This window comes from Gopherus flavomarginatus, chromosome 12, assembly GCF_025201925.1.
Source record: "Gopherus flavomarginatus isolate rGopFla2 chromosome 12, rGopFla2.mat.asm, whole genome shotgun sequence".
NCBI classification, from domain to species: Eukaryota; Metazoa; Chordata; order Testudines; family Testudinidae; genus Gopherus; species Gopherus flavomarginatus.
In genome coordinates this window covers 14,210,321-14,232,643 of record NC_066628.1, presented here as the reverse complement: position 1 = coordinate 14,232,643, position 22,323 = coordinate 14,210,321, and the positions used below count along the sequence as shown (strand labels likewise).

General features: G+C 46.2%; 1 protein-coding gene across 1 annotated transcript; it reads left to right on the top strand.

Annotated features, from left to right (window-relative positions):
• The first annotated feature begins 13,201 nt into the window (after positions 1–13,201).
• Positions 13,202–13,639, top strand: LOC127033158 (uncharacterized). Its single transcript, XM_050920962.1, has one exon. It carries the CDS (start codon positions 13,202–13,204, stop codon positions 13,637–13,639), a length of 438 nt encoding a protein of 145 aa, XP_050776919.1.
• Positions 13,640–22,323: the final 8,684 nt, after the last annotated feature.

The window sequence follows — 22,323 nt, the reverse complement described above, 5'->3', positions numbered from 1 at the left end:
CCTGGACTTGTGTGTTCCCCAAGCACATGGGACTGACGGTATAAAACGGAACAAAGCAGGCCCATGCTTCGCCTTTCTCTTGCCCCACTTATGCTGCAAGCAACAAAGACACTGAAGACTTGAGGCTCCAACGAAGGAGACTGGCTCAGATTTCAAGGGTGAAATCTCTATATTAAGGACTGCAGTATCAAGTCGGGTGAGAAAAACTGATTAGTCTAGTTGTTACTCAATCTAATAGGGCTGAGAGTTTAGACTGTGCTTATATTTTATTTCTTTCGGTAACTAACTCTGACTTTTTGCCTATCACTTATCATTACTTGAAATTTATCTTTTGTAGTCAATAAATTGTTTAACTGTTTATCTTTACCAGTGAGTTTGCCTGAAGTCTGTGGCAAATCTGCTCAGGTTTGCAAAGGCTAGTGTATGTCCACTTTCCATTGACGAAGTGGTGAACAAATTAATACATTTTCACTGCTTGTCTTGAGCAGTGCAAGATGGTATATTCCTGGGGTACAATGCTAAGAGCTGGAGGGATTTGGCCAGTGCCTTTCTCTATGTCATTCATGAGTGGCTCTGGGAACATTCATGAAATCTAATTGAGTGTGGGGGGGGGCTCCACATGCTGTTGTGCTGAGTGATCACAGCACCTGGAGGGGTTTGCTGCTGGTCACTAGCAAGGCATTGTGAGAGACAGCCCAGGCTAGAGAGAGTTAAGGGGGCACGGTGGTCCCACAGTCCCAGACTGCACCCCAGGGATTCCATCACAAGTGTAATAAGCAATTCACATCAGGGTGTGTGCCATGCTTGGCACCCATGTTCAAATAAGATGTATTCAAGTGGAACAGGTGCAAAGAAGAGCTACTTGGATGACCAAGGGAAATTTTCTAAGGCGAAACTAAAAGAGCATGGCTTGTTTATCCTACCAAACCGAAGCCTGAGAGAGGGTCTGGTTGCTCTCCCTAAATACATCGGGGAGGAGGACAGCAGGGATGGAGAAGAGCTGTCTAAGCTAAAGAACAATCTTGGCAGAAGAACAAATGGGAATAAACACGCTATGAATAAATTTAGTCTGGAACTTAGAAGGTGTCTAACCATCAGATGAGCCAGGTTCCAGAACATCATCTCAGTAGGGGTACTGAGAGCAAACAACCTAAAAATGGAGCTTGATAAATTTATGAATGGGATTATATAATGGGGTGGCAGGAGACTGGACTTAATGACCCTTCCTGTCCTACATGCCTAACACATGGAAAGCTTTTGTCCCAGTCCCAGTGGTCTTATAATCTACAGCCCCAGCTCCACAATGAGCTCCATGTACACAGACCCCATGCACCAGCTTTGTAGTCCATAGCTCACACCAAGTTCCCTATAGGATCAAGGTCAGCATACCTACTGCCACTAGCTCCAGACCTCCTGTCCCAGAGGAACAGGCCAATCCTCCATCCCACCCTGGAGACACTTCACCTGGCAGTGTGGAGGATAGTAGGAAGGATGCAGTCTCCAAGCTTGCCCCCTTGTGGCATAGTGCATCACTGCAGTCCCCTGCCTCAGTTTCTGTTCAGGTTCCTGGGAATAATCTACTCACAGCCAAAAGTCTTTAAAAAACATATTCCCCTTCTCTTGGGGTCTGATTTATTTTTCATAGCCCAGCTCCCAAAAGAGCCGCCTTTTCATCCACCCCTGGGACCAGGGTCTCCACAACCCTCCTTCTTGGATTGTGTCCGGCAGAGCCACCCAGCCAGTCACCTGACCATTGCCTTTTTTCTGCTCAGGTGGATCTAATAACCCCAAATACCTGTCTGGACTGACTGAGAGAAAAGGGTGCTTTGCCCCACCCACTCTACGAGGGCCTTTATAAGAACAACAGCTGGGGTTTGCCTGTACTTTCCCCTTCCCAGACAACAAAGTCAATAATAGATATTCCTCAGGACAATCTACCTCCTGCTCATGGGCCATTTTGGTTTTTCCACACACATGGAACAGGGTAACTGGTCTCTTGAGCTACCTCTTCTGGCCTTAAAGGGCCAATGCCCCTTACTAGGATAAAGTGCTGAGCGTCAAAGGTGAAACCGCTCCTGTTCAGAGAGAGTGTGATCTATGTGCAGAAAACAATTTACAGTGAAATGCTACCTTCCAAAGTGGAAAAGGTTTTCTTCCTGGAGCAAAATAAAAACAAGCAAGGATCCCAATGACCTTGGAGGCTCTGCTTCATTTGAAGGCCCAAGGGCTATCTCTTAATCCAATGAAGGTTAATTATGCAGGTCTCTCAGCTCCCACCCCTCCACTCACACACACCCCAGCCTGCCCAGCGAATAAATGTATTCTCCCATCCCTGTTCCAATTCCAAAGTAACATAGCTATTGCCCTTCCTCCCCATCCTGAGACTGGAATTTAGTTTTCAGATGGCTGATGGGACCTCCATGGGGAGACATCCCTAGAAACCCTTTTTTTAATCGGCATTCTTCATTTGCAATAAGATCAGAAATGAAGGGAGGGCCACAAGTCCTGATGGAGGATCCTCCATAGTTTATCGTCGAAAGGACAAAATGGTGCTCAAATCTCCCCTAGTTTTCTGCACCGTGTAGTTTCTGACTTCCACCATACTCAGTATAGTTCTCTCTGTGTTCTTCCCTGGACCCCACTGCTGCCCAGGGGAAGTGCATTTCCCTATGTCAGAGAGCTCTTTATAATTCATGGGGAAAGATGGTGAGGAAAACCAAGCTGTCCATACAGAGGCTGTATAAATTAGAGCTGGGAAAATAATGGACTTGCTTATTCCTCACAATTCTGAAATACTGGGGAAAAAATCATTTTGAGAAGAATGGAAAATTAATTTTTAGTTTGACTTTTTGGTGAATTGGAAAGTTGGGGTGTAACGCTGTATGGAATATGGGAGACACTTTATAATATTGTTAATACCAATATTATAAAATTGCAAGGAATATGACCAGATACGCCGTATGAAATATCTATGAAAATGCTCTGATTTCCCAAGTATGATGATCTTGTTTATATGTTTGCATCATCTTGGTATTGTGATTGGTTTCAGAGGGGTAGCCGTGTTAGGGCTTGTCTACACTTGCAAGGTTTGTCTTTTGGTGACAAAACAGCAATAGTGTACACACTGCAAGGTCCCTTTTTTTGAAAAAAAAACCCTAGTTTTGGCAACAAAAAAGGTCCACCGCTGCGAGAGACTTTTGTCTTTTCCCCTCCCTTTATTGTTTACAAACAGCCAGCGTAGACACCACATTTTTTTCCTGATTTTATTGGCCTCCAGAAAGTATCCAGCAATTCCTCTTCTGCTACTCTGGTCAGCAGTTTGAACTCAGCTGCCCTGCAGCCAACCCAGCCCTTAATCTTGCAAGCCTCCGGACCTTTAAATCTCATTTCCTGTTTGCTGGCTTCCCAAAGGAGCTTCCCAGGTGGCTTCCCAGGTGAGCATGGCTGACTATCACACACAACGCGCTCCTGTTTGGATGACCACTGAGTTGTTGGATCTGATCAGCATATGGAGAGAGGAGTCTGTTCAGTCGCAGCTGCGAGTGACCCATGGGAATTGGGACACATATGGGCAAATTTCTCGAGGCTTGTGTGATAAGGGCTATGACTGGGACACACAGCAGTGCAGAACGAAGATAAAGGAGCTGAGGCAGGCGTACCATAAGGTGCAGGAGGTGAATCATTGCTCTGGTGGTGTGCCTAAGACTTGCCGTTTCTATATGAGGCCAGATGCACTGCACCTGAGGATGCTAAAGGAGTTGGCGGATGTGATTGCAGAGCCATGGACCATTATCTTTGAAAACTCATGGAGATCGGGGAAGGTCTCAGACGACTGGAAAAAGGATAATGTAGAGCCCATCTTTAAAAAAGGGAAGAAAGAGGATCCAGGAAACTACAGGTCAGTCAGCCTCACCTCAATCCCTGGAAAAATCATGGAGCAGGTCCTCAAGGAATCAATTTTGAAGCACTTAGAGAAGAGGAAAGTGATCAGGAACAGTCACCATGGATTCACCAAGGGCAAGTCATGCCTAAGTAACCTAATTGCCTTCTATGACGAGATAACTGCTCTGTGGATGAGGGGAATGAAGTGGACGTGTTATTCCTTATAAGGTGGATAGAAAGCTGGCTAGATTATTGGGCTCAACAGGTAGTGATCAATGGCTCCATGTCTAGTTGGCAGTTGGCATCAAGCAGAATGCCCCAAGGGTTTGTCCTGGAGCCAGTTTTGTCCCATATCTTCATTAATGATCTGGAGGATGGCGTGGATTGCACCCTCAGTATGTTTGCAGATGACACTAAACTGGGAGGAGTGGTAGATACGCTGGAGGGTAGGGAAAGGATACAGAGGGACCAAGGATTAAAGGACTGGGCCAAAAGAAATCTGATGAGGTTCAACAAGAACAAGTGCAGAGTCCTGGATTTAGGACGGAAGGATCCCATGTACTGCTACAGATTAGGGACTGAATGGCTAGGCAGCAGTTCTGCAGAAAAGGACTTAGGGGTTACAGTGGATGAGAAGCTGAATATGAGTCAACAGTGTGCCCTTGTTGCCAAGAAGGCTAATGGCATTTTGGGCTGTATAAATAGGGGCATTGCCAGCAGATAGAGGGACGTGATCATTCCCCTCTATTCGACATTGGTGAGGCCTCATCTGGAGTACTGTGTCCAGGTTTGGGCCCCACACTACAAGAAGGATGAGGAAAAATTGGAAAGAGTCCAGCGGAGGGCAACAAAAATGATTACGGGGCTGGAGCACATGATTTATGAGGAGAGGCTGGGGGAACTGGGATTGTTTAGTCTGCAGAAGAGAAGAATGAGGGAGGATTTGATAGCTGCTTTCAGCTACCTGAAAGGAGAACAAGAACATAAGAACGGCCATACTGGTCAGACCAAAGGTTCATCTAGCCCAGTATTCTGTCTACCAACAGTGGCCAATGCCAGGTGCCCCAGAGGGAGTGAACCTAACAGGCAATGATCAAGTGATCTCTCTCCTGCCATCCATCTCCACCCTCTGACAAACAGAGTCTAGGGACACCATTCCTTACCCATCCTGGCTAACGGCCATTAATGGACTTAACGTCCATGAATTTATCCAGTTCTCTTTTAAACCCTGTTATAGTCCTAGCCTTCACAACCTCCTCAGGCAAGAAGTTCCACAAGTTGACTGTGCTCTGTGTAAAGAAGAACTTCCTTTTATTTGTTTTAAACCTGCTGCCCATTAATTTTATTTGGTGGCCCCTAGTTCTTGTATTATGGGAATAAGTAAATAACTTTTCCTTGTCTACTTTCTCCACATCACTCAAGATTTATATCTCTATCATAGCCCCCCTTAGTCTCTTCTTTTCCAAGCTGAAAAGTCCTAGCCTCTTTAATCTCTCCTCAGATGGGACCAGTTCCAAAACACTAATCATTTTAGTTGCCCTTCTTTGAACCTTTTCTAGTGCCAGTATATCTTTTTTGAGATGAGGAGACCACATCTGTACACAGTATTCAAGATATGGGTGTACCATCGATTTATATAAGGGTAATAATATATTCCAAGGAGGCTGGATCTAGACTGTTCTCAGTGGTACCAGATGACAGAACAAGAAGTAATGGTCTCAAGTTGCAGTGGGGGAGGTGTAGGTTGGATATTAGGAAAAACTTTTTAATTAGGAGGGTGGTGAAGCACTGGAATGGGTTATCTAGGGAGGTAGTGGAATCTCCTTTTTTAGAGTTTTTAAGGTCAGACTTGACAAAGCCCTGGCTGGGACGATTTAGTTGGGGATTGGTCCTGCTTTGAGCAGGGGGTTGGACTAGATGACCTCATGAGGTCCCTTCCAATCCTGATATTCTATGAGTCTATGATTCTATATATACATATATTTCTGCCTCAACAAATAATGCAATTGCAAATAAAAAGAATTCTCTTTTATTAATCACAGTTTTGTTTTGTTGTTTAAGGTTTTTTATTTGTTATTCAAAGAAAAAATGTAAGAGGAAACCTCAACATGAAGGTAAAGATAATATTAACAAAATGTCAATTGCTTGTTTGGGTTTTTATAAACTTGCTTGCACTTTTAAATATTGTTACAAGAATGTGATAGCAAAAATGTTTTAAAATAACAATTTATGCATAAAGCTAACCAAACAATTTCAGCAGGTTTCCATGTTTTCAACCGGTTTCTACCTTTGGCTCCCAAACACAACAAAGCATTATGAAAGTTTAATACCCTCAAAGTATTTGCATGGACCTGTATTTAAAATTTATTTTGGTTTAATTCTATAATTTGTTTAATTTTATACACTTTTCTTTTGTCATGTTATGTTAATGGGAAGCAGTGGTTGTTAAAGTGTGTGCTTCTAAACAGTTAACAAGAGTGAACTTAGTATCACAAGCAAATTAACTCTAAAAAGCTTGGCAAAAATTATGTTATTGACTCTTTTGCTAACACAGAATGTTCAGCAGGGAAAAAAAGCAATACACCTTCTCACAGAAGATCGTGAGCATTTATTTTAGCAGTTAAGCATTACATTTAGTATAAAATATTAGTAATGCACTTCAAATGAATGTCTATACAACAATTGCAAAAGTATAGCTTATAAAAGACTCGATCCCTATTATATTGTCCCTATTACATTGTAAACAAACCAAGTTAAACTTTGTATTAAATCTGGGTTACTGAAAACATAAACAAAAAAGGAAAACAAACAAAAAACTTTACTATGTTAACTAACAAAAGTTGTTTAAGTTGCATCCCACAGACCAAAGACACCAGAAAATATCACACCCTGAAGACACCAGAAAATATCAGTAGACAGTGAAGAAACCCCAAAGCATCAAGAAAAGAAAAATGAAGTGCTTTATATATAAGAAACTGGTCAAATATACCTCTATCTACCACAGGGGTCTCAAACCCAAATGACCACGAGGGCCACATGAGGTCTAGTGCATTGGCCCAAGAGCCGCATCACTGACACCCCTACCCTCACTGCCTCCAGCCCTGCTCCCACTCCACCCCTTCTAAGAGGCCCTGCTCCTGCCCTGCCTCTTCCCACTCCCTCCCTGCCCCTTTCCACCCCCTTCCCCAAAGTCCCAACCCCAACACTGCCCCTTCCCTGTCACCAGGGGGTGCAGGTGGGGTGCAGGGTGTGGCAGGGGCTCAGGGCAGGGAGTTGGTGTGTGAGGTGCAAGAAGGGTGAGGGGTGCGGCAGGGGGTCAGGGTGCAGGGTACAGAAGGTGGCTCAGGGCAGGAAGTGCAGGAGGAGTGTGGGGTGTGGCAGGGGGCTCAGGGCAGGGAGCTGGGGTGCAGGAGTGGTGTGGGGTGCAGCAGGGGACTCAGGGCAGGGAGTTGCAGTGCAGAAGGAGTGCAGGATGCCACAGGGGGCTCAGGGCAGGGAGTTGGGCCTCTGATACAAGGGTTTATGTTTCAGGGCCTCATCTTACTACAGCTAGTACCAGTGCATGCCAGCTTAAGATGCCATTCAATTTGGGCCACTGCAGCATCTGTGTCATTCTCAAGTGCACCTTTGCAAAGCAGCAACCTAGTTGGGTGTGTACTTTCAGGGACCACACCTCTTTAGATTTAGCATTGTACTCCAGTGCTTGCTTTGGGAAAGCAGTGCCAAAGTCCACATTACATTAAGAACTGCACACCCACTATCCTCCTGGGTGGCAGTGTTCACTGATCTCCCATGACTGGGAATGCACAGAGTTAATTCACTCTAAGGACACGGAGAGGTTATTTGTTATGTTCATAGTATATAGACAGAGAAGTTAGATAAAAACATAAAATAGTCTTGCTGGAAGGCTGCAGTGTAACATGATTTTATTTATTAGACTACAGAGCCTTAACACACTAGAACCCAAAGCAGAGAGAGACAAAGCAGTCTGCTCCCTAAAACAGAGAGGCACAACTCATCCCACTTTACTCTTGGCAAGCATCTGTCTGCAGCCTATGAACTGCCCATTACTGCTGGACCCAGATCCATGCTTCTCTACAGAATCACCTGGCCTGCAAGCAGGACCAGCAAACCCTCTTGAAATATAAAGTGACAGCTGACAATTTTAACTCTAATAAATAACTGTGGTTCTCTGAGAACTACCTCTGTGAATTCCCACTGCTCACCCACACCTTGGAGTTCTACATACCATCAAGGCTTTGCAGAACACATGGAACTGAAATTAAGAGGGGTACACCCGCTTATCCCCCCTCCCTGATTCTAATCTGCCCTAATAAGGGCAGCTGAAGGACCACCCTCCCCCACTGCTGCAGCTGCACCTCCACCTCCTGGCTGCATCACCCTCCAGAGCAATGGCTTTCAACCTTTCCAGACTACTGTACCCCTTTCAGGAGGCTGATTTGTCTTGCATGCCCCCAAGTTTCACTTCATTTAAAAATGACCTGCTTACAAAATCAGACATAAAATACACACTATTACAAAAAAGGCTGATTTTCTCATTTTTACCCTATAATTATAAAATTATAAACTAAATTATTTGGAATATAAATATTGTACTCACTTTTCAGTGTATAGTATACAGAGCTGTACAAACAAGTCATGGTTTGTATGAAATTTTAGCTTGTACTGACTTTGTTAGTGATTTGTATGTAGCCTGTTGTAATGCTAGACAAATATCTAGATGAGTTGATGTATCACCTGGAAGACCCTTAGTACTCCCAGGGTACATGTACCTCTGGTTGAGACTCACTGCTCCAAAGGGTAGCAGGGATCCCACAAGGCTTGCACTGCCTGCCTTCTCTGCTGGATGGGCCCTTCTCCTGACACAGTGGCCATGCCTGCCTCTGACACCTGGATTCTCCAGCCATGGTCACCATCCCATGGGGAGCCTGAGCTTGCAGCCCCTCCACCAGGTGCTGCTGGGCCCTTTCCCATCCTGCTGGAGGGCCCCCCTAGACTGCAGATCTTGGGAGAAAAGGAAAAGTCTTGTCTCAAAGGCTGATGTCCAGGAGATGGCAGGTAGGGAGCTGCTCTGCTTGGCACTACAGACATGTTTTCCCCTTTTCTATTGAGCGTGAAGAGGAAGATGAAGCCAGCTTTAGCCCTTCAGCTCCACAGAAGGTTTTGTCCACTCTGAGCTCAACCTATGACAGCTGTCTTATGATGGTGCCAGTATAGTGCCCCAGTCAAAGTCCCCACCTGAGACTGTGCCCAAAGTGGGTGGCAGCTGATAGCACCCAACTCTTGGAGGCAGCCACCAGAGCCCCTATGAGGGGGCACTTGTCACTGGTCTCAAGAGAGAAGAGAAAAAAAACAGCAGCATAGACAACTCAACCCTGCTAGTGTCATTTTGGCTACACACTAGCTGAAGGCAGGTTCTAGATAATGCATCTCCTTGGATCGCTAAGACAGCTCTCTGGGCAGTGTTGATAGTGTAGTGGTTAGCAAGGCTGATTTCTAAGCAGTTGGTTTGGGATCAGTTTCTAGCTAACACAGCATTTTCATCAGCTCTTCTCCTTCTTTTACCACAGCAACTGCAGTGTTGCAAAGTAGAGAGAGGAGAGGAACCATGCTTTTAAGCAAAGGGCTCTGTAGTCCAATTTAATGCATGTTAACTTGCTTAAAAAAACCTGGCTTCTAACTTTCATTCAAAAGCTATGGGTTCAAATCCCACCTGAGTACCCTTACCTGCTCCCTGGTGGCCATTGTGCCTTTTACACAATAGGCTGCCACTTCAGGGTGACCAAATGGGGCAAAGACAAGGCCAGAAAAGGGTACCTGGCTACCACTAGGGAGAAGCCTTTGCATGCCTCTCAGCAGTGCAGGCAGGTGTGCTTTCAGCCCTAGAGAATTAAGAAACAAATGGGAAAAGGAAACCAAAGCCCCTCCCAGTGGCTGAGGCCTGGTACAAGCTTTGTGCAGGTGCTGTTTTGCACCCCAGCTGGGCTCCCCCTTCTATCTTTAGGAAGATTGAGCCACTGGCACTTAGCAGTGGGCAGATGGGGTCTGGCAATCTCTGGCCTCACACTGAAGAGGCCGACGTTTAAGCCTCTCCACTAACTTGAGATGTTGACTCTGAAACCTCCCCATCTTCTGCTGCAGTTGAATCTTCTTGTGTCTTGAGAACTGCCAGCAAAGCTGCATTGCTGGTGTATGGTCAGCATAGCTGCTTGTCCCTCAGTTGGTCTGGCTTCAATTCCCAGCCAGTTTAGTCCTTTCCTCAGGTCTTCTCCTGTTTTTACCACAGCACTTGCAGTGTTGCAAAGTAGAGGGAGAAGAGGAGCTCATCCATCTTAGTGAGGGCTCTGTGGCACAATAGAGTCCATGTTGGCCTTCTAAAAGCCTGCCTTGGGTAGGGTATTGCTGAGGACAGTCAGACATTCATTCAAAGGTTGTGGGTTTAAATCCACCCAGAGTCATCACTTTAGCTGTTCCCTGGCCACCACTGTGGCCTTTTACACAATAGGCAGCCAATTGAGACCAACACCAGGGCTGAAAGGTGCACCTGGTTACCAGTAGGTAGAAGTCTGGGTGGTGCAGGGAGGCATTGTAATAGATTCCCCTGGGTGCAACAGGGAACTGGCATATGGCTCAGCCCTCTGCCTTTCCAGCCTGGCTCCCTCTCACACTGGGATGTGTTGACAAGCCACAAACTCCTCCATGTCCTGCACTTACACACACATTCACAGGCAGGGACACACCCAGCTGCGTTACATGAATGCTTTTGCCAGCCATTCACGAACCAACACTAGAGAAGTTCCAGCTAATTTCCCCAACTCCCCAGCATAGGACCCTAGAGCTGTAACCATCTTGCCCTGCTCAGAAGTCTGACCAATGTAAGTTTATTACCCAGTCTGCCCTGCCCCACTCAATGTGAAGAGGACATGCACTAGCTTTTGTTCCTGAGCAGATTTCTCCAGCACTTAAAACAAAGCCCACTGTTTTAGGTAAATGATAAAACAGATTAATTAACTACAGAAAGATGTATTTTAGGTGATTATAAGTAGTAAGCAGACAGATCAAAACTGGCCACCTAAGAAATAAAAGTAGAATCGCAATCTGAGCTCTGCACACTAGACAGGGTTTCAATGAAGTAATGTCTCATCCTGATGGTATAGCTCCTTAATACAAGATCTGGGAGTCTCCTTTCTAGCCTGGGACAACCACCCCCATTCAGTCTCCGTTCTCCAGAAGTATTTTCCAAAGGTTGATTTGTGGGGGGGAGACAGGCCATGTAATGATGTCACTTTCCCTCCTTTATAGTTTCAGCAGCTACCTGGAAACACCTATGCTTGTAAGGTGGGTCAAGCAGTCTCCATTGTCTACCTGCTCCCTCTGAGAAGTCTTCATTGTATACAGATCCCGTGATAGCCCTTAGTAGTGTGGATTCCCTTAAATGGGCCATCAACACTGTCTGGTTTCTCCATTATTGTACCTGAAAGGCTGGTTGGGGGTGTTTCCAACTTCACAACGTATTTCAGTAACACACACAGCAAAACTTCATAACTTCACATACGACAGCCCATCCAATCCCACAGGACATTAATGTTCAGCACATCCAGGTTTTTAGAATGATACCTTACAAGGCATATTTTGTACAAAACATTTCATAACTATATCACCATGGTAGATATGGTGGTGCCAGGGCGTTGCTTTGGTGTACAGTATATGGTGTGTGACATTAGGTGGTGCACATCTTTGGCTCTTGAGGACCCCCAGCAAGGCAGAAATGGTAGTGTCACAGTTAGTATGGCTGCATTCCAAGCAGTTGGTCTGGGTTTAATTCCCAGCCAATGTAGTGTTTTCCTCGGATCTTTCCCTGCTTTTACCACAGCAATAGCAGGCTTGCAAAGTAGAGAGAGGAGAGGAGCTCTTCTGTCTGCAGAGAGCTCTGTGGAAGATGTGATGGCCCCACCTCAAAAAAGGTATTTTAGAATTGGACGTTACAGAGAAAGGCAACAAAAATTAGTATGGGTATGGAACAGCTCCCATACAAGGAGAGATTAAAAAGACTGGGACTGTTCTTTTTAGAAAAGAGAGAAGTAAGAAGGGATATGATAGAGATCTGAAATAATCAAAGCTACGGAGAAAGTGACTCAATGAAATTAATAGGCAGCAGGTTTAAAATAAACAAGAGGAAGTACTTCACACAATGCAGCGCCAAACTGTGGAAATCAATGTCATGGGATTTTGTGAAGGGCAAAACTGTAACTGAGTTCAAAAAAGAATTAGATAAGTTGATGGAGGACAGGTCCATCAATGGCTACTAGCCAAGATTGTCAGGGACACAACCCCATGCTCTGAGTGTCCCCAAACCTCTGACTGCCAGAAGCTCGGTCTGGATGACAGGGGATGGATCACTCAATAATTGCCCTGTTCTGTTCACTCCCTCTGGCTCTGGCCACAGTGAGAAGACAGAATACTTGGTTAGATAGCCCATTGGTCTCACCCATTATGGTTGTTCTTATGTTTAGGTCTCTTCTTCTCTCCCCACCTACCCTATTGCAGCTGCTCCCAGGTGTTCCTGGTACAGCATGTAGGAATTCCAGCCTAGGAATGGTTGTATGTCGGGTATTATTCTGGCTGGCTGCCAAAATTTCCCCGAGGAAGGCAAGCAACAGAGGGGAAATGGTCATTTTAATCTCCGCAATCGCTGAAGAGAGTTCCCTGTAACGAAGAAGAGGCAACTCTCTAGCCTTGGGGCATAACCTTGACAGAATTGCAAAGACTGGATGCAAACAGTGGCGGTATGACAGCTCCTTAAAGGAAAGGGCACAAGCACATTTTATAATATCAGGCAAAATAAAGAGAGGTGTCACTACCAGTTCCATTGGTAATAAAACCAAATGAATATAATAACATAAAAAGAAATAAAAATAAAATTGTATTAAAATTAGAATACTACGATATCACTCATTTCCACACATTTCTTTCGACACTCTCCTTGGGGCTATCATAAATCTATAAATTCACATATCAAACTGATTGGCTAAAGCACACAGCCCACAGCCAACAAGTTGCCAGATTTTACGATCCCTTCATTTACATAAGGGAGGGAACTGGTTGAGATCACAAAGGATGTTGCCATGAAGCCCATGCTGCCCTGGTCACAATTCAGTAGCCCGGAGTGGCAGCCCAGCCACCTAATCAGCTGGTACAGTGGGAACTCCTCATTTGTGTGCAAGCTCCTTTGTCTGATCAGATCTGGGAGGAGGCCAGTGGCATTTGCAGGTGAAGAAGAGCTGAGCAGAGTGGAGCCATGGCAGCTGCCCAAGGAGGGAAGAGGAGACAGCCTCTGAGGAGACAGAAGGCCCAGCAAGATGAACCACGGGCCGCCCCCAAGCAGGGGAAGCGCCAGCCCCAGGCAGGGCATCAGATGAGGCAGACGCCAGTGGTGAAGCAGCTGAAGAGCTGCCTGGGGAAGAAGGGCCTGGTGAAGAACGGTGTCCCCGCCCGCTACGCCTCTAAGATGCTGCAGCAAATGAGGAAGGTGCGCATGTCGGCCAAGGCCAAGGGGCTGATGAAATCCTTCATGGCTGATCTCTACAGCCGGGTATCCACCGAGGCCGAGCACCTGAGGAAGCAGAAACGGCTCCCTGCCTTGGGCTCCTCAGAGGTGCGAGCTGCCCTGCAGCAGGTGATGCCAAGGGAAGTGGCCAAGCACTCAGCCACCCCCGTCTGCAACGAGTCCGCATAGAGAAACTTCCCTCCCTTCTCCCTGGGGGCAAGCCTGGCTGGGGGGAGAGAAAGAACAAGAGAGGAGAAGGGAGAGAAACAAACACCAGCCTGAGAGACACCAACACTTGCCTGATTAGAAAGAGGACATTGCTTAAAAGATGATGCGAGAATTTTCCTTAGGTGCCAACCTCACAATATTTTATGCAAGAGACTGAGCTATAGGAGAGACCACATCACTGAGAGACATTTTCCATTGCTGCAAACCAGAAACCATCCTGCTGAAGCCTGAAATAACCAAGAAACTCTTCTTCATGAAACAGAACTTTGTCAGATCTCCACACTGAGTGAGAGACAGTCCAAGAGGCAACCCTTGTGCTGCATCTGAAAGCGCTGAACAAGATCCTAGACAAAAAGAGCCTAACGTCTCTGTGCTGGACCAATGAAACAGACTCCTTGGGAAGAAGAGATCTCCATACCGAGGACTGAATGAGCCAGAGACTCCATCATGGTGAAACAGAAAGAAGAAAGACGCAATAGAGAGATTTATCTTCACTCAAAATGAGAGGATGGTATGTGATGTGCATTATCTTAAAGCAAATAAAAACATCATCTTTCCATTACAATAAAACAGGATTTTTAACAGCAGTTTTTGGTCTCAGGTATTTCCTTTGTCTTAAAGACTGATGCTGGGGTGGATTGTAATTGAAAATTTAACATAAAACTTCAGTAAAATTGTAACTTTCTGCTGTGCTGAATAAAAAGAGGAGGAGGGTTCTATGTAACTTCTTCAGTCCTGTTTGCTTATTGCTGTTTAAAAACAATAGCCATGCAAAGATGGCAAGAGTAGCCATTTAAAGCTGCCTTTGGTGGGTTGAGGAGCAGTAAAGGTTCTAATAAGATCCCTAGATTTAAAGCCACTCAGATCAAGGGTTGCCATACACCTTCACAGAAAGAGAAGTCACAACCCTTTCCAGTTCCTTCAGATTTATTCCTCTTCATTCCTATTCTGCTCCACGGCTCCCTTGCCTTCAGCTCTCCCTGGCCCTCAGCTTTGGATCACCAGCTTAGATGTGAGCAGGCAACACCCTCTGCTGTCCTCTGGCCTTCGGCCTTTTCCAGCAGACCTGGGGCAGCCAGCCAGCAAATCCATCAGCCGCTCTCCTACCTTCAGCCTTCTCCCCGGAACTAACTATACTTCCTTCCAGGCCCTTCCACAGCTCCCTGGTCTCTGGAAGCTCTCATCTGTCCTTTTCCTGGCTGTCTATGTCCATGCTGTAAGGCAACCCACATTCATTAGGTCTATCCCCCTCTAGGGTCCAGGTACTCTCTCTTAAGCCCAGGTGGGAGGCAGCTTATGAGTCTCAAATAGCCTGGCCCTGCTATCTCTTAAAGGGCCAGTGTCACTCTCTGACAATCCCTTTACAAACACGGTTGTTGAGAAGGCTGCAGAGAACTAATTTTAGCTACACCTAAATTCTTCCAGTTACTAGGATGCCAAAGAGTGTGGCTTTATACCTAGGGTTGGCCTAGGATCTGATCTATTTGGCCGATAATTTCCTTCTGGTGATGCACAAAGATCAACTGTCCATTAACACTTCCCTCATTTTTTTTGGCAGCCTTTGGTATGATTGATCAGGAGGTGTTAGGACTGCTCTGTGGTACCTGACAGGGCAGAGGGAACTGTTGATATTAGTGGCTCTGTTCTTTAATCTCTGGGAGGTCACTGACTCACTATCCTCATGGGCTCCTGTATGGATCCATTCTGTCTGACCTTCCTTTTAGATTACGATAGTAGAAACTGGGAGATGTTTTGCACTGGACAAATCATCAGGATGCTAAAGATACCCAGCTCATCGAACTCAGATGCTCCCGTCTCTTGTTCTCGCAGGACCAGCTGCTGCAAATCACTGTCACTTCACTGAAGTTCATGGAGCTATACCAGTTTACACTGGCTGAGGACGTGGTCCTCATATATACAGCATCATAAAGGAAAAGCCAGCTAGCTTGAGCTCCAGACAGATGTAGGTGATATTGGTAAGAATTAGGCTAAATATGGGAAATCTAAAGAGAATCTCTCAATGGAATGGCTATTCCCACCCTGTGAGGGATTTTAAACCTGAAGTGTTTTAGACTCTCAATAACTCTCAATTCCTCATTGACACTGGTGGAACAAAAGTGTCTTTTAACACTTTAGATGGGATAATCTCTGACAACAAAAGAGGCCTGGAAGAGGTTTGCAAAATTCCACCCCTTTTCTCAATAAAGCAAAAACCCACACAACTCTTACTCTTAAGTTTTCTGACATACAATCCACTCCCAGCATCATTAATCGCTAAGATAAAGGAAGCACATCACACTGAAAAACGCTGCTAAAATCCTGTTTTATTATAAAGCCAAGATGACTATTTCATTTCCCTTAGGAAAACACCTTACATACAGTCCTTTTGGTTCAAATTGATGCCAGATCCTTCTAATCTCTTTCTAGGGTCTCTTCTTTCCAATGGCCGAAATTCTTTCACACTGACTCAGTTAAGAGATGATGACTCCTTCTCCTCACCCTGACCTCCCGCATCCCTGCCACGGTGATCTCATTGAGTCAGACCGCAATAGAATGGTCACTCATTCTCAAGCCTGGAAAATGTCTTTCATTGATTCAGTCTCTCATATGGTTGTTCCCTCAATAATGCGTAGAGTGTAGATTTTTCTTGGCATCTTTAAGGCAATGTCAGGTCTTTAGCAGGCAAGTGGTAGTGTCTCAGGCTGGTGTTTTCTCCTCTCCCTTCTCCTTATTTTTCTCTTGTCCCAGCCAGGATGCACTTCAGGGGGAGAAGGGGAGGGATTATTTCTCTACCGAGACCTCTTTGAGAAAGAGGTGGCCGGCTGCCTAGCCTGTTTCGTTGGCATCACCTCCTGCAGGGCGGCTTGCATCTGGGAGGAGCCAATGGTGGGGTTATGGCTCTGCTTCCTCAAGCGGTTGGCCTCTGAGGACACCTTTCTGTACATGTTGCTCATGAAGGAGATCATCAGCCCTTTGGCCTGGCTTGACATTTGCCCATTGCTCCGCTGCAATTGTCTCAGCATCTTGGAGTCATATGGGGTGGGAGAGCGCTTCTTTCCAGGCCTGCTCTTCCCACACTTCCTTGCTGGTGTCCGACTTGCTTGCCTTCTTTGCTTGTTCTGGGACTGCTTCCGTTTGGCCTGGGACTTCCTCCCATAGTGCTTCTGTCTCCTCCAAGTCTCAGCCTTCTTCCTCCCTCTCTGGGAAGCAGCCATTGCTCTGCTTTGCTTTCACTCAGCTCAGCTCAGTCCCTTTGCCAGCAAATGCCGCTGGCCTTCACCCTGCTGTACTCATATATAGTGGCATGCATTCAAATGAGGGGCTGGCTCTGAGCCCATTGATTGGCTGGTCGGAACAATGCCCAGCTAGTCACAATGTGATGATATCGGTACAGATCCACATGCCTCATAATGGGCAACCATGGGTCATTAACCCTCCCCCCCGACCACACACACACACAGAAATGAAGGGGATTCATAGATGATAAAGCGAGAAGGAACTATAGTGATCTTCGAGTCTGACCTCCTGTATAACTCAGGCCATAGGACTGCCCTGAATTAATGGTTACATCCCGCCTGCTAACTGGCCAATGGAGGGATAAATAGTATAATAAAGTTTATATGGCAATTTGATGGGCTATATTGGCGTCAGACTGTCCCTTAGCTGGGTGCTAATGATCACTTTTTAATGTTGATATAATTAATAATATGAATCTAATAATATTCATATTTATTTTTATGGTGATTTTGTTTTAGCATTATTAACTGTAGTTATTACTATTTCTGTTGGCTTTTTCTCTCCTTGACTTCCACTTAGCAATATAATCCCTAATGTACTGGGCTCTCTTTTTAATATTTTGGGCTGAGTTTTTTGGATATCTGTGGATGCCCAATTCCCACTAAGCTAAATGAGAAATGAACTGATAAATCCTTTAGGCTGCTTTCAAAATTTTAGCCTGTATTATTAATTTATTATTATTATTTTATTATGTTATTATTATTAAGTTATAATTTTATTAAAGAGAGTCTGGCATTTCAAAGAAGTCATATCAAACATCTTTCCATGCTCCAGAGATCTTACAAGTAATTCTTTAGATGTGACTCAACCATTGATTTAACAAAACAGGGTGGGAATGAGGTTCATAAGGAAAATGATTGTAAAAGAATTTGTCAGATTTAAAATGTTCCCATCAGAGCTCTCACTAGTTATCTGTGCACAAGTTAAAGCAATAATTTGATGAGTAGATAACTGCTCAACCCTAGAATGGCTCCAGATTAAAGACAAGTATGTTCCCCACCTTTCTGCCAAAGAGAAGAGCAGCAGGTTTTTGGGGGTTTTGGTTTCATTGGTTTTTTGGAAATGTGTCAATTTTAACTGCATCAAGCTCTATTAGTGCCCAATTGTTCAAACATTTACTGTAGCACTTTCTTCAATGAGCACTGTTTCTGAACTTCAGTAGGAACTGATCTTAGCTGGAAGCTAAAAATGGGCCCTTAATAAATGAAGGAATCTATGTATAAAGAGAAACTTCCAGTCCATGGGGTAAAAGGCTTGATCCACACAGAGAGTGAAAGCAGAAGGGCCAGGGACACAATGAGATCCAGGAGCCTATAATATACTATACATCATCAAAACACTCAGCACATTATGGCCTGAACCAGCTCCCCATTGAAGTCATGGATAATAAGAGCTGAAGCAAGCATAATGCTGACCCACACCTAAGCATCAGCAGCATGAATCAAACCTGGGACATCTGGAACTAAATGCATGAGTGAAAAAAATGCATGTCTGTTAGCCAAGGGTGTGGCAGGCTCATCATTCTGTAGGGCAGTGGTCCCCAACCTTTTTGTGGCCAGTAGCACATTCATGTTTTCAGAAGAGTGTGGCGGGCATCAACAATTACTCACATACAGGGCCGACTCCAGCATCAGTGGAGCAAGCACATGCCTGGGGCAGCACATGCTACGGGGCGGCATTCCTTCCATTCTGCAGAGTCGGAGGGTGGGTTTTTTTCGTTCTGCTTCCTTCCCACAGAGGGATGTTTCATATGTTCAGGGTAAGCTTTCTTCAGCTGTCTGAAACATGAATAGGGGAGTTATGATAGAGGTCTATGTTAGAGAGCTTATTCCTTCACTCTCCCAATTCCTTGGTCCTTCTCACATGAACAGAGAGCAACAATACCCGAAGTCTGAAGGTGCAAACAATTCGATGTTTATTGGGGTGAACTTCCAGCCAGCTTAAATCCAAGTTCCTTTTTCCTTATTTCCGAATTCCAACTTACTTCCTGTTTGCTCCTAATTTATATAATAATATTCTTAGCTATCCCTTAATCAATCATTCTCCTGAAATTTACCTAACTAATCCTAACATACTGCAACATGATTAGCTAACCAATCATATCCCACCACCTTAATTAGTTTACACCCAGCAAAACTAATTATCCAGCAGTCAGAAACAATCACGGAACCAGACAGAGACCAGGCAAATAAACAATAGCAAAGTGGGAACTATAATGACAAAACAATACAGAAGTGAGGATTTCACAATTACATCTATAAAGACATAAGGGTTTCCCAGCTGTGTCTATTGATAAGTGCGTTATTACCAAACAGAAAACTATCAAACTACATTTCCTTTTACATCTTCTAGGCTCTTCCCTTTCTCTGGAGGTGATAGAGCGGATCACCTTTCTAACAGTCCCAGATTGCCTTATTTCAATATGGCTAGTTTGGAATGTGAGGATGTGACCATATGCTTCCCAATTATTGGCTGCTCCCACTGCTTAGCCAAAGGCTTTACCTTACAAACAAGGCCTCAGATTGTCACAATGAGAGAGTGCCCAAAGGCAGCACGTGAGGTGATTTTCTGGGGCACTCAGGGACGGTTTTAAGCCAATTCAGCCAATTCCCCTGAATCGGGTCCCACGCATAGCAGGGCCCCTCGCCCAAGCCCCACTGATGCACTGCACCGGGATGGCCCAGCTTCCCCAGGGGGCAATTTAAAGGGCCTGGGGCTCCCAGCAGGGACTGGAGCCCCAGCCCTTTAAATTGCCACCACAGCCCCACTGCTGGAGCCCTGGGGTAGGGCTGCAGGGCTCTGGGGGCTGTTTAAAAAGTCCAGGGCTCCCCTTGCTTCTACCGCCCTGGCCCTTTAAATAGCTGCTGGAGCCCCACCACTTCCCCAGGGCTCCTGTGGCTGTTTAAAGGGCTGGGGCGGTAGAAGCATGGGAACTCTGGGCCCTTTAAATAGCCCCCACAGCCTTGAGGTATCAGGGGGCTCCAGCTGCATCTGCCGCCACGGTCCTTTAAATAGCCGCGGGAGCCCTGCCGCTTCCCCAGGGCTCCCGCCGCTATTCAAAGGGCTGGGGCAGTGGAAGCAGGGGATCCCCGGGCCCTTTAAATAGCCCCTAAGCCCCGGGCTGCTGCTGCTACTCTGGTGGGGGAGGGAGGAGAAGGGGGCACTTACCGTACAGGATAGGCTGTACCCTCTGTACTCTCATCCCCTGACCACAGCCAGCCCCTGCTGTACCCCCCTGCCCGCACCAGCCTCATACCCCCTGCTCTGCCTGCACCAGCCCCTGCCTGCAGCCAGCCCATCTCCAGCCAGCCCCTGCCGTATCCCCTGCCCTTCCCGCACCAGCCCTGCACCCCCTGCCCTGCCCACACCAGCCCCATCTCCAGCCAGCCTCGCACCCTTTGCCCTGTCTCCAGCCAGCTCCACACCCCCTGCCCGCAGCCCCTGCTGCACCTCCTGCCCTTCTCGCACCAACCCTGCACCCCCTGCCCTGTCTCCAGTCAACCCCTGCCGCACCCCCCTGCCTGAAGCCAGCCAGTCCCACACTTCTCTGTCTCCAACCCTACCAACCCATGCCGCACCCTTCTGTGGCCCTGCCTGAAGCCAGCCAGCCCACCCCACCCCGCTCCATATCCCCCTGTCTCCAGCCAGCACCGCACCCCTTGTCCTGCCTGCAGCCAGATTCTACCTCCAGTCAGCCCCTGCCCTGCCTCCAGCCAGCCCCATGTCCACTGGTGCCCTGCAGTCCCTAGGGCAGTAACCCTGCACACCTGCTTCAATGAGGGGGGCAGGGAGCAGCTGGGACCCACACATGTGCACACCCTAGGGTGACCAGACAGCAAGTGTGAAAAATCGGGACAGGGTGGGGGGGGTGAAAGTAGAATGAATTATATTGTAAAAATAAGAATGGATTAAAGAAATGCTGTATGTACCTTTAAGTAGAAATAAGAAATGTTGAAATACAGGTGCCAGGAAAAGAAACATTAGGCATAAACAATGGTGCTAATGGCGAAACATTGGACAGAAGATCGGTAATAGTTAGTAAGGAAATAAGATATGCATGCCTAGCCCAGGTAAACTTATCAGATTCTGTTTCCTTTGTTATCTTGTTAAGTTCTCACCCTTTTATCTGTATAAATAAGATAGTTTGTGTCTTGCATGGTGCTCACATTATCTAGGTGTTATTAGCAGAGCGCTGTGCTAATAAAACAGAGTGGTCTGACTCTGTGAGTCCTGAGTCTAACTTTGACAATTTGGAGGTCCCACCAAGATGGCAACCATCTTCACTGGGGCTGTGTGATTCCTGACTGTTTTTGTAGGACGACCGTGGCTGCCGGCACCTGGGCATTTGGCCCGAGCGGTCCTCCACCAGAGTGGAAAGACGCACGACCACAGTGAAGTCTACGCCATCGAACCTGTTGGTTCCCACTCTGTTCTGGTAGGGATCCCATGGTTTGACATCAGGAAGCTGGTCAGGTAATTATTTCTGTGTTTTGTCCGGACTGAGGACTATCCTGTCTCTGTGTCTATCCATCCTTCCTGTGGAGTGTTTGAGTCTGGGTGCCGTCTCCGTCCGGGGATCGGCCGACCAAGGAGTTCCTGTCCCTGTGGTCTGAGTGAGTAGAATCTGCACAATCGCAGCCGCACCGCACTTTGGGTAAAACCCTTGGTGTGAAAGCAAGGGCGACTGAGGCAGTAGCCTGTGGAATCCTTTTGTATATTGCACCAGGCATCACTCTGACGAACTCGAATTTCCTTCTTGTGTGATTGGTCTGTGAAGTCCTCCTGTATGGGTAACCAGACGTCTAAGTCGGGACAGTTCCCTAAATGAACGCCAGCTCATTTTATGTATTTTAGGATGGGTTTGGACTCCTATAAAAAGGATCCAGGCTCCTGTAAATTTCTGGAAAAATGGTCTAGGCTAACTCAGGGGAATCCCAAAACTCAGTGGCCACTGTTAAAATCTTGGAACAAAGACCGAGTGGACGTCTTAAAGGACAAACTCGGCCAACCTAAAACTAAATTGGCTAAAGGAGAGGTTAATTGTTTCATGCAGTGGTGGGAAGAGGCAAATCATAGGTGGACAAAATCAAAACTCGCCTCTCTCAAATATTCAAATAATAAGTTAAAAGCTTTATTAAAAGCCTCCTCTCCCACCACCAGTTCGAGCGCTCCCCTTTGCCCCGTTCTCCAAACCCCGGATTGATCCCAACCCCCTTCATACTCCCATCTCATTGTAAAAAGGACATAAAGCCCCTTGTTCTGTTCCCCTTTGTTGTCTGCCTCAAAAACTGATTCTTTAGTGTTCCACTACCAATTCAGCAAAGGAGGGTGGGCTCTCTGGCTGGCCC

Bases quoted from the DNA above. Each gene is read 5' to 3' on its own strand.
- LOC127033158 (XM_050920962.1), top strand. From the start codon at position 13,202: ATGGCAGCTGCCCAAGGAGGGAAGAGGAGACAGCCTCTGAGGAGACAG.